General features: G+C 38.6%; 1 protein-coding gene across 8 annotated transcripts in view; it reads right to left on the reverse strand.

Annotated features, from left to right (window-relative positions):
• The window catches only part of ARHGAP18 (Rho GTPase activating protein 18), a 171741-nt gene that overhangs the window by 48028 nt on the left and 107669 nt on the right, over window positions 1-16044 (reverse strand). For all 8 annotated transcript variants that reach the window (XM_005596918.4, XM_070223766.1, XM_070223769.1 and 5 more), the window contains 3 exons: window positions 9109-9305; window positions 5978-6213; window positions 2408-2471 (listed from right to left, as the gene is read on the reverse strand). In XM_005596918.4, the coding sequence (XP_005596975.1) occupies window positions 2408-2471; window positions 5978-6213; window positions 9109-9305 (497 nt within the window). The remainder of the gene's footprint in view (window positions 1-2407; window positions 2472-5977; window positions 6214-9108; window positions 9306-16044) is intronic.

Genomic DNA, 16044 nt, shown 5'->3' on the forward strand with positions numbered 1-16044 from the left:
GTTTTTCAATTGTCCCAAATATGCCAAAGTGTCTTTATTTTAGAAAAGAATTTTCCCTCCTCTATGGAAAGCAAAAAAGAAAATAAGACAATATACATACTAATATGAAAGTTTTTAAAAATTTGGAGACATTATTAATATTTCTAAATATACGCATTAAACTCTGGGCCTTTCATATACATAGAATTGTATAACTTAATGAAAAGTTAAGATTGATACTTAGCAGCAGAGTAATTAAAAATGCGACAACCCTTGCAATGTTAAAACTTTATAACTTTTTCATTTAGAATCAGTATCTTTGAAGATGTATAAAAGTCCAAGTGTAGGGAGAACATTTAAAATAAACTACGCTGCTTACACTTTCAGATTTCAAGCAGAAAGAGCTCCACTTTGAACTCCAATATTTTCCATGCATCTCCTTTTTTTTTTTTTTTTTGAGGAAGACTGGCCCTGAGCTAACGTCTACTGCCAATCCTCCTCTTTTTGCTGAAGAAGACCGGCCCTGAGCTAACACCCATGCCCATCTTCCTCTACTTTATATGTTGGGATGCCTACTACAGCATGGCTTGCCAAGTGGTGCCATGTCCGCACCCGGGATCTGAACCGGCAAACCCCAGGTTGCCAAAGCAGAACGTGCAAACTTAACCACTGTGCCACCGGGCCGGCCCCTCCATGCATTTCCTTTTGAACCTTTCAATGTTCGCGTGACACTGGTTGATTCACTGGCTAGTGAAAGAGCATGGCATTGCCCAGAACAGGTGCGGTAGCAAATACTCAGACTTAGATGGCATTACACACATTCACTTATTATTCTGACTGGAGCCTCTCTGCCCACTTCACAGCATTCCAGCAAAAGCAGATGTAAGTCAGGCAGCAAATCTGTCACACTTCACTCGCCTGCTGCAAGCCAGGCTGGAAAGTACTCATATAATGAACTTGTTTTCCAGAACTTCTGTTTATATAGCCTACATCACCATCTCTGGCAAGGGAGAAAAACATCAAGAAAAGACAATGTTTTTCTCAGTACTCATTTAGCAATTGTCAGTCACTCTCCCCCAAAGCCCAAAGCATCCTGACATTGGCACAAAACGTTCATCATCTCCCATGATGACCAGGCTCTCTAGCCGGCCAGCGTGGCTATTCCAGCTGCTCAGCACATCAGTGTTTGCTGGTACATAGATGCAGGGAAACACCCAGTAATTTCATTCTGATATAAAACACATAACTAAAGACACGTCTATGGTATAGTAAAAACCAAGTGCTTTTTATAGATGTAAATATATAGACATGCATATGTCTATACAAACACACGCACACAGTTACATATATATGTGTATATGTCTGTGTGTATTTTTTTTTTTCTTTTTAAAGGCAGCGGTGCAGGAGAGAAGTTCTGAGAAAAGTATGGAAGGAAAAGTAGACGTAGTGGATGCTCCAAGACTCCAAAATGTCCCCTATAATATTGGACTAACCCCTGGTTTTTATAGGAAGGTTGGGAACACTTCCCAGCCCTCCACAGTCTACCTGATGCTTTTCCCTGACTGATTCCAATCCAAATACACAACTATTAATGGCAGGAACTCTCCAGGTGCCCAGTCTTAAGAACATAAGCAAGAGAAAAGGATAAGTCATTGAGCTGGAATCCAGCAGTCACAGACCACCTTTGTTATAGTTTTAAATTACAACACATTACGGATTAAATTTTTAAGCTTAAATCTATGACCTTAATTTAGAACATTTTTCCTTTTTGTAAATAAATGAAATAGCTATAAATTCTTTCTTGATAAGTACTAATAAAGTCTCAATATTTACTTTCATGCATGCCTTGAATGTCTAATCCATTTCTGAAATAACAGATATACAAGAGGAAATGTATGAAAAGGAGAATTATAATCAATTGCCAAAAGAAATCTTAAGTATTTTTTTAAGTTTTTTTAAACTTGCTGAAAAGTGATCCATTTATGAATTAAGAACTTATGATTTAAGAACCACGCTTCACATTCACTGGCTCCACTTACTAGCTGTATGGCCTTGGGAAAGTAGACTTCATGTCTTTAAACCTCAGTTCTCCCATCTGTAAAATGGGTCAAGAACAGCACGTACTACACAGAGTTCTTGAGTCTATTAAATAAGGAAAACAACTCCGCATAGAGACTTGCACATGGTAAGCATTCAGGAAAGCTGACTACATATAGAGCTATCAGAACAGGTAGTGATATACAAACATTAAAAAAAATAAATCAAAGGCCCACTATACACCCAGCCTTATGTAATTATCCACTTGGGTACTTTATATTAGTATTTCAATAGAATTTGCCTACTAGAATTGAAGGTGAATGTTCTAAAAGGTTATATCTGTTTGTCATAGTAATAAATGATAAAATACAAGAGAACAGGTCCAACATACCATCTTTTCCTCGGTATTTGTTTTCATTTGTTCTCACTGACTGTGATTCAGTGCCATCTGGAACCTAAAGATAGAAAATGGGCCATTTAGTCATCTCCAACTCACAACCAGAGATACAGTATTGTAAATAATTCCATGAGTAACCTTTACAGCACAAGAAATGTACTCAGAATTATAACAATCACGGAAAAAAAGCACTATGGTTATAATCAATAAGCAATTGTCCAACAAATATTTGATTACCCACAACTAGTAAGACATAATGCTAAGCCCTGTGGGGAATATGAAAAGTGTCAAGAGCATCCTTGCCATCAAGAATACCCCCATTTAGTTGAGAGAGAAGACAAATATATCAAAAAGCTAGTAAGATCCATCAACAGATGAGTGGATAAACAAAATGCGCTCTATCCACACAGTCGAAATGTTGTTCAGCAATAAAAAGAAATGAAGTACTGACACACGCCATGACGTGGATGAGCCTTGAAAACCTCACACAAAGTGAAAGGAACCAGTCACAAGGGCCACAGATTGTATGATTCCATTTCTATGAAATGCCCAGAATAGGCAAATCATAGAGACTAAAAAGTAGATTAGTGGCCTAGGGGTAAGGAGAGGAATATGGAGAATGTCTTGCTGGAAGGCACAGGCTTTCTCTTGGGGATGATGAAAATGTGCTAAAACTGACTGTGGCAATGGCTGCAAATCTGGGAATACACTAAAAACCACTGAAATGTAGACGTTAAATGAGGGAGTCAGATGGTTTGTAAATCACATCTCAATAAGGCTGCTATAAAACCAACTTATAAGTTGACATGTAGATAATAAAATAGAAATTCTTCAAATTTAAAAAAAAAGCTAGTAATCAATGTGAGACAAATTAAAACTAAATTGCCAAACAGGTAATAAGAGTTCAGATATTCAAAGGAACTCCTTTCTCAAGGGTTGGGGCAGTGACACCCGAAGAACGGAGCTCTCCACGTGTTTGTGGACATGGCAAAACAGGCCAGATCCCCTCCCCAGCAAGTGTGGCCAGGCAGTACCTCCTCCACATCAAGGAAGGCTTCAGAAGGAACTCGGGAATCAGGACTCCAGATCAATCGTACATAAAGGTCTACCTGATTGAATTATCTTTAAAATAATCACTCTATTGGATTTTCATCTCTACACAGAAGCAAGTGTCCTTTATAGTCCCCTCTCCATACATTTTACCTCAAGCAGTTAGCCAAAAAGCACTCACCCTTCCACCTGCAGTCTAAGAAGGATCTAGAAAAGCAGTGAGACAGGTACAGAGAGGCACTACTGAGAGACTGGCAGTTCCCAGGACAGTGCACAGTGACTACCGAATCGCAAAAGTGGTGCAAGGGTCATGGCACTACTTCAATCCCCCTCAGGACAGAGCAACACCATTCTTCCTCGGCCCACAACCCTGTAAAAGGCTAGCCCTCCACGGCACAACGAACACAGTGAGTGAGTCTAATCTTACCTATCAACACATATTTTGGAGCATGTGGTCGGAACTGTTTTCCTTAGCAATTGAAGATGACAGTGCGGATCGTATTCATTTCTGCATTATATTTCCTAGTGTCAGCAAGGGCTTCAGGAGGAAGCATTTAAAATGGAAGAGCTGAATATGTACTTATCTGAGAATAGAATAACTGTCAGTGAAGATAGCTGGCCCATGTTTGCTTGAGGGATGGGGGACATATTTTTAATGAGTGGTAGTGTTTCAATGAAAGGCACGCAGTGTAAGCAAGTTAACATTATTTTAATTCAGTTGTGCTATTTCTCTCTTAATGACTCCATGAGATGATACAGTCCACCAATTACCTTGGACTCAAACCATGTGGTTTAGACATTACCAGGAATTTGGTGAAAAATGCTGCTTCTAGCATTGAGTAGCAAGATCCCCTTGGAGATTGGAAGGAATCCCACAGTATGTATTCTGCTTAGGCTCAGCACTTGGCCCCCTCCCCCTTTTTATTTACTCTTAACTCTGTTAGAGAGGGTTCTTCAGTTGAGAAGGAAATGTCATAATACCATATTTCCTCACCATTCATTTTTCTACAGCTGGAAACTTAGCCCAGTCCTTCAACTCCAGAGCATGTCCCAAATAATCACCGGGTGGTAAGCAAGTGCTTAACTGCCTCATAGCAGCAAGAGACCTGCTCAGAGCAATCCAGTGACCCCAAAACTCCTGTAAAATGGACTGGATTTGATCCACAATTGATCATGCAAACAGAGTAGCAATCTATAGCGACAAAGGATTTCCTGGAAGAATGAAATATCTACAAAAAGCAAAAAACCTCTGCATGACAGAAGGATATCTTAAATATAAGCCCTTTCATTCCTTCTTTTTTTTTTTTAAAGAATCATATGATTTTTTTTACCCTCTATTTACAGTGTAAATATGATTCTTAACATCAGAATCACATATGGAAACCCAAATATAGCAGGATGCAGAGTGGTTAAAACCACGTCCTTTAGAGTCAGACAAATTTGCCTTTACTATCTACGGGACATTGAGCAAGTTACTTAAAGTCTGTGAGCCTCAGCCATAGAATGGAAAGACAATACCTCACTCACAGGACAGCTATAAAGACTAAACAAGATAAAGCAAGGAAAGTAGCCGTCATGGTAAGTGTTCAGTAGTGGTGGCAGCAATTATTATTGTCATTATCATCACTGCAAGCATTGTTCAAGATTTCTTTTGTTTGTTCTCAATCCAAGCATCCCCCTGGGTCTTCTAGACCAGAGCTATTCAAAGTGCCAACTGAGAACAGGCCAGAATGTAAATCAGCTTCAACCCTAAGAACATCATTTGGTTCAGCTGACTTTTTTTTTGGTAGCAAGACTTTCTCAATAAAAGAACAGATGATATTAATTTATATTTTTTGCAAGCTCCTTAGGTCCTCACGGACAAGTAACAAATAGCCTACCAACTGGCTGTTTGGAGTAGCACTGGCTAGGTTGCACAGGTCTCTTACTTTTGCCAGGCCTTCCCTGATATCTCTTCGTCTTCCAGACTTCAACAGCTTCCACTAACAAATTAACCATCTTGACAAATATTTACTCAAATCTTCTATGTGCTGGGCACTGACCTAGGCACTATCCACAAAGGGGAAGTTTTGCATGCTTCAGGGTTCCTATTTCGTAATTCAGCTGCAATTAGCTCCCTCACATTCCACTTCTATTCATCCCCCAGTGAATCTAGAAAAAAGCAAACATTCCTACCAGAGTTAACAGATAAGGAAAAGTCCCCTACTTCCTACACTTTTCTATAAGTAACAATTGGCAGTCACGTTGTCTCGGGATTGGCGCCACTCCTAATGCTCCAAGGACACCTAACACAAGGATTATCACTCTGAATTTTAACTTGTTTAATTTTCTGCCCCATCAGTATAACTTCTAGAAGGACAGGGATCAAGTCCCTCTTGATCACTGCCAGTACAGAGCTTCGGTGCTTGGCATGTACATGCTCATTAAGTTTTTAATGATTTCAATTAAACTGGACCAGTCCAGTTGATTCGAAGCAATTATTCCTTTGCTTTAACATCAAAAAAGAAAACCTACTTTGTCGTTTGACTCTCTCTGTTGAGCAAATATGTCTCTGACGTCAGGAATCTGGTACTGTTTGTTTTTTTTCCTCAAGGTCTGAGAGACGGTCTCTACCCGCTTCTGAACAGCTGCTGCCTGGGTCCGGGTCAGTGTTGACAAAAACACCATACTTTCTTGGGGATCTCCAGCAGCCTCTCCGAAGAGATTGGACAAGCCGGCCTCCTTAAGCCACTCTTCTTCCAATTCTCCCTCTAAGACAGTAGAAAAGAATGGCATTTAAATCACAAAATAGGAGAACTTTTACATTTTTTAAGCTGTTTAAAAACTCTTACTGAAACATTTATCGCAACCCAACTGCAGTGCTAAGAATCATTATCGGAAACTTGGACAGCTGCCACCAACTCCGGCCACAAAGATATCAAATTTTAGATCCATTTCATATATACTCAATTAAAATTTTCAAATGACTTCACATATAATTAACCTCTAGAACTTCTCTGCAGATTAACTAGGGGAAGATAACACTGTTCCTTTTCCAGAGACGAGCGAACAATGAAAAGATAACTTACTTCCATCAAGTTACAGAAAAAAGTCAATGCTGAGGATAGCCATTAAAGCCCATGTCTTGGCTTAAATTCAGCACTGCCCCAGAATCCAACACTAACTGATGGAAAGGCTTGCGTTCTCTGTCCACTGGAGCTGACAGGGAGTGTGGCAAAGAAGTACAGAGCATCTGGACATGAGGAACTCATTGATTTCAAAGTAATTTTTTTAATCCCCTTAGTCAGCATATCAGATTCGTGTTTCTCACAAATAAAAAAAAAGCACACTATTTTCAGCAAAAAATTAGCTTATTATAGGAAACTAATAGCTGAATCAATTCAAAACACTAAAAACAGGAAGTAAACAGCAAAGCAAATATTGCGTAAGATCTAATGAAAATTACAGAAAAATCAAACGATAACTAGAACAGATTCACTCCAAGCACAAAGTTTATAGAGGAAAATAGACCAATGAGTTGGGACACAAAAGACTTGCACTCATACCCCATTTCTGCACCTTGATAGCCATGTCACTTTGGGCTAGTCACTGAGCCTCAAGTCAATTCTGTTCTCATCTGTCACATGGAGCACAGCTGCCCTGGCTGCCTCATAACCAAATGTGAGAATGCTATATGGAAAGAGCTTTGCAGGGCTCTATTACAGCCCACATCATGTGATGTAGAACTGACTGGTTTGCCTGTCTATCCTTCTACACTACAGAAACTCCTCGAGAGCAGAAATCAAGTACTAACAACCTTGGCTTCAAGAAACATAACGGAGCACCAGGCATTCAGCATGCCAGGCAAGAAAAACTGTTTACTGACACAAAATGTCAGCCATTATTATTAATGCTGTTAAGGGAGAACTCAGTATAGGTGCATAAAAACAAATTGCCAGAAAAAGCCGATATTCCCATGAAAAGAAAAGTAATTAAATAGAGTCACTTGTGCTATTAAAAAGTAAAGGTAAAACTCAAGCAATTTAAAGTGAAAGAAAAGGCATGGGCATGTAGAAACATCTCCAATTCTTCTCAATAATCACATTATGAACAATAACCTATGAATTCATTTTAATCTTGGAAAATTATGAAATAGCTAATGACACATGACTATGTATCAGGCTTGAATGCTGTTTTCTGTAGGATGTTTTCTCTTTATTCAGCAGCCCACTGGTAGGCGGCTTCCATCTTGAGCCATTGAGACAGAAATGTTGAGAGATACTATTAATTATCCCAAATAAGCTCGATTTTTCTCGTAAAGTGAGAAAGAATGAGAGTAAAACAGAAGAGAACCCAAACAAAAGAATGAGTTCTTTATAATTTTCTTTTACACATCTAAGAAATGTTAAATTAAGAAAAGTCTCCAATTTTCTTTTTAAAGTCTTATTGGTTGATTTTTCAAGCAATGTTATAGCAAAGGAGAAAAACCTATTCAGGTCAATTTCGCTGCCTAAACAACTCAATGCTAAGTCATTTAGTTAAGAAGTCATCCATTAAAAAGGAGGTCATTATTAGTGTGGGTTATTAGACACTGACTGTGGCTCTTACTTTTCTGGCATTTATATCAACTTACAAACCAAAGACATACTTGCAAACTTATGGATGGCACCAAGCATAGAAAGAAAGCTAATATAATAGATGCCAGAATTGGGCATCAAAGACTTGGTGACTGCTTGAATTTGAGAGATTAAAAGGAAAAATATGAAATTTAAGGGAAAAAAATTTCTACGTGTTTCTTGTAGAATATCAAGTATAGTAGTGGAGACTGTGGGAAATATGGCTGAAAAGAGACTTAAGAGAAATTATGGACCAAATACAAGAAACAAGCAAACACGGAGGCTAAAAATGTGAATACCGTCTTCCTCTGTACACATTTGCACCCTTAGATTAGCTGGCTAAACCTATGACATTGCATCCAATCTGCAATACTCTACTTTGAAAGAAAAGATGACCAGGACTGGGATGGGTCTGAAAATCACCCACAAGGATTGGTTTATGTGAATCTTCTTGCTTTCTAGAAGGACTTGGCTAGGAATAAGATAACTATCCAGAAACATTCGAAAGACTATGGTGTAAAAATACAATAGACTTGTTCTGCTCTTCCAAAAGGCAGAATTACAGCAAGTGAGTCAAAGGGAGAGTACAGCAGATTATAAATCAATAAAATAAAGAACCTCAAAACAACCCAAGCTGACAGACCAAAGGAGAAACAGTATCCCTGCAAAGTAGTGAGCTTTCCATCAGCATCTATACTTACTAGAGGCCAAATGACCATGTGGCTAGGACACCCCAGAAGGAATTAGAAGGGAGCCTAGATGAGTTCAAAGATCAAGTGTAATTCTGTCTGATACAGTACGCTTAGTCAACAAGATTCTAGGCATATCTAAGACTAAGTGAATTTACTCATGCCACTTATGTTTGGCAGCTGTGTCCATAAATCTACCACAAACAAGTAATTTTCAAGTTGAAAGGCAACTGGCATTATCTTTTCTTTTTTGGTTGAACTAACTTTAAAGAGCTTTTTTTTGTTCTCCTCTTCCTTTCCATATGTTCACCTCCCATAAATACATTTACAAAAGAAAAAGTCTTATTTCTTTAGTTATTACCATCAGGCTCTTTGACAACCACGACCTCTTGATCTTCTTGTCGGTTCTCATTAGATTTCTTGATATTTTCTAGTTCAGTCCAATAGTCTTCCATAGATACTTCATCCATAGAATCCTGAGAACTGGATCGATCAAACGGAGGTTTTTCCGTCACTTTGGTGATTTGCTGGTTCATAGTGTACTGGCCACATCTGCGACTATAAATTCAAAAGAAAACATGGTTCATTTTAGTACATGAGGAAGCAGTATAATTTCTAAAATAACATAGCACTGAGCTGGGGTATCCAGAAACTCAAGTTCTTAATAAAACCGAAGAGATATGTATTTTGAAATGGTTTGCCTTGAGATGCTACTGATTATAATATACTTGTAGAATGAACCAAGAGTTTCAGTCTCTACAGAAAAGTATGAAAAACAAATAGCAATATGATAAATCATTTTTGCATTTCCATCTCTCTTAAATTATTTTAAGATTCCTTTAAACCTGCAAGTTTGTTCTTAGGAAGCAATAGGTTAAATTTGATTGCAGGCTATTAATTAAACTGGGATTGAATTTTACACAATATTTCATATTTCTCGTTTATATTCGTAAACCAAACTGAGTCAACCCTCATTTTGCAAAATATCTGCAATCAATGAATGAGGTACTATTTGAATTTCCATTTTATCTTTGGAATTAAAACATAAATAGAACGATAATATATTAAGTTCACTGTCACATTCTACTATAGAAAGCCACTTTTTTGTGTGTGTGTGAGGAAGAGTGGCCCTGAGCTACTAACATCTGTTGCCAATCTTCCTCTTTTTGTTTGAGGAAGATTGTCGCTGAGCTGACATCTGTGCCAACCTCCCTCTATTTTATGTGGGGATGCTGCCACAGCACGGCTTGAGAGTGGTGCTAGGTCCACACCAGGGATCCAAACCTGCGAACCCTGTGCCACTGAAGCGGAACGCACAAACTCAACCACTATGCCACCAGGCCGGCCCCTAGAAAGCAATGTTTAACCTCTACTTACAAATGTACCTGTTACTTAAAATGTGGTAAAACCTCACTTATTGGGAAAATTCATTTCTTGGCAATTCTGAATAAATAGTTAGGAATTACTTTAAACATTTATTTAAAATATTATCTATGAAGACAGGGATAAATTGAATAAATGAAGGCGTTTTTATGCCTTCAAGTTAACTATATTTTTTCCTTATAAGTCACATCCCACCTACTGTTAAAATTAAAGGACCTTATAATAAAAACCCATATATAATAGAAATATTAAATTTTTGTCTTATTATTGTTCATACTGAGATAAAGGGGGAAAAGCCTAATTACTTAAAAGAGGAAACTGTGTTTCAGTTATGGTGCTTCCCTTTTATAGACAATAATTTTTTTAAAATACAGTTTGAATGGGGATAGTAATTGGTGAACTCGTATTTTGTTATTCTAATTTCAAATTGCTCTTTTATCTCCCAAGAGGACATTAGGAAATAATACTTTGCTACATTGGTTTCACTTACTGCACATATGGAAAATAAAAAGAAACGCAATAAAACAAAATTCTTTACTAGCGTGTGAACATTTTCACATTTAAACTGGCCTTTCCCATTATGATTTAAGTAGCACGATTTAATACCACACCAGGAAGAGGGTCACAAAACTTGGGTCAAACCTCCCCGGCAGTTTAATTCCAACTGGTTTCTTAGAAAAAGTCAAAGAATTTAATTGCCTATTGCTGCAAATCAAGGCAATGCAGCTAACTACTTAACTGTAACATGTTAATAGGCCAGTTTTATTCCTTTAAAGATGGTTCTCTCTGCCTTGATTACGCACTTTACTAATACTCGTCGCATGAATGAGTGAACAATTGCTATTCTCTCTCCCCAGTAGCAACCCTGGGGTGGTGACGTGCGGTGTTATGATCAGGGCCAACACAAGGAAGTCTACACATGTGTGTGGATCTCTTTCCTCCAGTCTCCATTGTCCATTGTTCACTTCCCCCATACCTTAATTCAAGGGGCACTTCCTCCCTCCCTGCCCCAGCCGTCCTGTTTACATTGCTGTATCCCCCCTGGTCCCCTTCTCTAGCCCAGCTGGCCAGGACACAGTCAGTGTTCTCACTTGACAGTTAACACTCCTGATTGTTAAATTAAACTGTGAATGAGAAAGCTATCTCCATCTTAAAAACGAAAAATAAGTTATATTATTTTTTTATTTCTGTGATCAGCAGCCCAACCTATCCATGGGTCATATTCCTTAATCCTGCTTTACCAGGAGACCTAAAGCTAGTTTACAGACTGTCCAGCAGATTCGCTTTTGGTTTATTTCACGTCAAATACGTAGTTGCCCTATCTTGCTTTTGTTTTCTCTCTCATTATAATGTAAGACTGTCTACCTTACTCCTGTCTCCTACAACCCTCAGCCCCACGGGAGACACAATAAGTACTGTGGAATGTGTGAAGTATAATGACTAATGCCAAATAATTTGGTTTATCTGCTCACAGAAAAGAGGTGCAGCTGAACTAAAAGGACATTAAGCCTTTCACTCCTGAAGGAATGTGTTTATTCTGGCAAGAATTTTCCGGGAAATTTCCATTAAGATAGCATGTGCTGAAAAATGCAAGGGCATTGAGCAACAGTATTGTTACGTAAATATACCTTCTGTATCAAGCCCTGCCTTCAGAACATGCATAAAGCAAAAATCTAATCGCTTAGTGCTGATGAATTGACTCAATATTTTGACTTTAATAAGATTCAAAAGCTGAATAGGTTTGTTGTTGATAACCTCAAGACACTGAGTCATGCAAAGGAGGATTTTTTTTGTCGGCGGGGATTGCTGGTAAATGTTGCAAGAAAACATTTTCTTTTTTAAATCTTAGAGGATGGGGAGAGGGGAGGAGGAAACGACGTGGTGACAGACTTCCCACCTTAGTCACCATGCCATGCATTTTACATTTTCTCTAAAAACGTAACCGAACATTCTTTAATTACAGTTTACATCAATAAACATGTCACTTCTTTTCTTCTTAGAATATCCTCTACTTTTGTACTCCAGACAGGCAACGGCTAAAAGTCTGGCCCTTCTAAAAACTGTGCTGGTAAGAGGCCAGTTAACTAGTTTCCGTGTTTCTGCTTTTAGGAGTATGTTATACGATACCGTGCTCATTCTGCGAATTGGGTTCAAATACATAAAAGCAACATCTGCTCGACATAATGAAGTGCAGAGCAGAAACAGTCTATATTTCCAAAAGATCCAAGCCAACACATGGTGCTGAAATCAAAGAAACACAGTTTGCACCATAGGCAACTACCAACTAGCCCCCCACCCCCGACTTACTGGCAAATGTTCCTTCTTCCTCACTCCACTCCAGAATCCCATGTGCCAGTCATTCCCCATGGCCACTCTTCAAAAACTGCCACGCTTCTCACCTCTTACAATTATGGCGACAGAACTAGACACAGTTCTCTAAAAGAAGTGGCTTTCTAGCTGGCTGCACAAGTCATGCTCTTTCCAACACTTCACAGTATGATCATTTTGCCTTTTTTTCACGGGCACTGACATCACCAGCAAATACTTTCAGACCCTTACGGGCCTTCGTGGAATGTTCTTTCTTTTTCATCTTACTAGCATGTCCTCATGTTGTGTTTATAAAAAGTGGGGCTCCATTTCCTTGTATTTTCGCTGGGTATACTTTATCTCATTTTTCTGTAATAGTTTTTCCACCTGCTCAGTGACTTTCAAATGTACTGATAGCTTTCAGCGTATTAGTAATGCCTGTTATTTATGTTGTCATTGAGAATATTAAACTGGTCTGACACAATTCATTCTTCACAGGGAGGTGGAGGCTGCCATGCAGTGTGCTGTGGTCTGCCAGAAGAAAACAAGCTGACTGAGGACTCATCCTAGGAACGAGGCAATCAGCAGACACACGGAGCACTCGGAACTAGGAGTCATAAGGACAAAAATTCCAGCTCTACTGAACTATCTCTTAGGATCTTTGGAAAATCACTTCTCTAATTCTAACTTTTCCTGTCTATAAAATGGGAAGGATACCTAAGAAGATGAGCTGCTTTGTTTGTTATGAGTTATCACACAGGCATTCCTACTGATGTGCGTGATGGGTAACCATGAAGAGGGCATTCAAGTCAGCATCCTTGATGACACCTGCACAACTGCTCACTAGAGATAACTCCCCCTCCCATAGTCCTATAAGGTCACCTTTGCCCTCTTCTAAGGTTCAGAGAAATCACTTACCCTTTGGACAGCTGTTCTTAAACCTTTTGGTCTCAGGACTCCTTTACACACTTAAAAATTTTCAAGGACCCCCAAAGAGCTTTTGCTTATATGCATGATATCTACTGATCTACACACTATTAAAAATTAAAACTAAAAAAATTTTTAAATACTAATTCATTTAATAAGAAAAATAATAAACATCTTAACATTAATATTTTTATGGAAAAAAAACCTCTATTTTCCATAAAAAAAAAAAACCAGTGAGACGAGTAGCATTGTTTTACATCTTTGAAACTGTCTTTAATGTCCGTCTTAAGAGAAGACATCTGGGTTCTCCTATCTGCCTCTGCAGGCAATCTTTTTGATACTGCACGTCCTCACGTGGTCTTTGGCAAACTCCATTGTATTCCCATGAGAGGAGGAGAGTGAAGAAGGCCACTAACGTCTTAGTGTTATTATGAAAATGGTTTTCATCTCCTAGACCCCTGAAGGCGTCTGCAGACCCCTAGGTGTTCCCCGACCACACTTTGAAAACCACTGCTCTAGGATTCCTCAAAAACAGCTCCTAATGGATCTGAAAAGTACTTTTCGATTCCGTGGGCAGCGCTCCAGAAAGCCTTATTGAAAGAAACAGACATGCTTTCCTAGTGACTCTTGACCTACTTCTTTGTTTATTTTAGTTCGGTTTTACAGCCTTTCATCAAAACTGGGACTTATTCCAATGATACATCCATATTTAATTTATACTACAATGACAAAGAATAAAAACATCATTTAAAAACCTCTGCTTTGCCAAAGTCTTTCATCATTTGCTTTTATCCATCATGTATAATGGGCAGAAATTCTCTCTAAGCTTCCCCTTTAGGCCAGTGCATTTGAAAATGTGTGTTTTCTTTAATGCGCCTTTGTCACCCATACCTCTTCCTACGACCATCTCAAGGCAGATTTATTTGGAACTAGGACATTGCTTTGAACTCTTATTTACCTATCTGGTCCACTCTCTACTTTTTGTACCCCACCCCATCGAGGGTCCCGTTGCTCCACTTCATATCCAGTCGTCTCCTCATTCTGCCCCTTCAAGAGGCATTTTGTGATCCAAAGTCTGCTTTCTTGAAGTCCTTTGATGCTAGGACTCGGTTTCGTTTATTAGTTTTGTTTTCTTACAAGAACCTTTCTAAAAAAGCTACCCTTTCTTTCATTTGCCTTATCCTTCCTTTATTTCCAATGCAGGAAAAGAAGTGACTGGGTTGGGAGATATAAAAGAGAAGAAAATAAGGTTTATTTTTGTTCTGTTTTCAATGTACTTCCCCCTACCCAAAAAAAAGAAAGCTCTTACTCAGATCATGACTTATCATCAACCATAATGACCACGTATATTTTAGATAAAGCCATATTTAAGAGTAAACTCAAGGATGGTATTGGACCCCAGAGACTTGAATGTAGCCCATCATTTTCTAGATGAGGTAATGAGGTCCCAGGGTTAGGTCATCTCCAAAATCATCCAGCAAAGTGATGACAGAACCAAGATTACTGTCCTCATTTCTTCTTCAGTGGTCATTTTATTATACCAAATCAACTACCATAGGTAGAATTTATTTATTTATTTTTGCATCAGATGCTCCATTCTTTCTGAGTTTGTACTGCACATAGCAAAACCAAAAGAGATTTTGTGAACGCAGTCTATAATTCATGTTTTTAAATGACCACTACACTTATCTAGATAAAAACGCATTTAACAATCAAACCATACCTCTTTAAAATGCATGAGAAACCTTCTTCAATGCCTTCTCTAAAATATGGCTAGTGTCAAGCTGGGGTGTGACTTCAAATATACTCATTTTTTAAAAAGCTTTCTTTGTTTTGAAAACGCTTAAAATGTTTTAAGCGTTTTCAAAACTCACTCTGCTTCCCCAGCTACATTATCTCTATGTTGGAAGAAAAATTAAAAACGTGTCTCTGATGTGTAGATTATTCTTTCATTTTGGCAGTGATATTAAAGAAGCAATCACTGCCACGATGAGATGCTGAAGTTATTAATACCCTGTAATGGCCCTGTCCATCAGAATACACTGAATTTGAATGATTATGAAGAGCTGCAGCCTATGAATGACCCAAGTCATTTTTTCCCCTTGTAAGTGAATGCCTACTATTGTTTAGCTGAAAGTAGTAATTATTAGAAGTGGCTCTGACATCTAGGAAGAAAGAACACTGACAACGCCTGAAGGCAGCACGAAGCTGAATATAAAGCAATACCATCCTGGACTCTTCTCACACCCAGGTAGCCTTCCGTGCCCAGGGCAAGGATTCCTCATCTCTTCTATACGACCCACCTGCTACAGTTTTAAAAATATATTAACTTTCACAATTCAAGTAAACATACTTTTATTTTTTGCATATATTACCCCTTTCATTTGGGGGGAAAATAAAATTTACTCATTTCTTTCAGCTTTCTCTTTCTTTAAAAATAAAGTCACTTAGGGGCCAGCCCGGTTGCACAGTGGTTAAGTTCATGTGCTCCACTTCGGGGCCTGGGGTTCACCGGTTCGGATCCTGGGCATGGACCCAGTACTGCTTGTCAAGCCATGCTATGGCAGGTGTCCCACGTATAAAATAGAGGAAGATGGGCATGGATGTTATCTCAGGGCCAGTCTTCCTCAGCAAAAAGAGCAGGATTGGTGGCAGATGTTAGCTCAGGGCTAATCTTCCT

The sequence above is a fragment of the Equus caballus genome, chromosome 10 (genome assembly GCF_041296265.1).
Source record: "Equus caballus isolate H_3958 breed thoroughbred chromosome 10, TB-T2T, whole genome shotgun sequence".
NCBI lineage: Eukaryota > Metazoa > Chordata > Mammalia > Perissodactyla > Equidae > Equus > Equus caballus.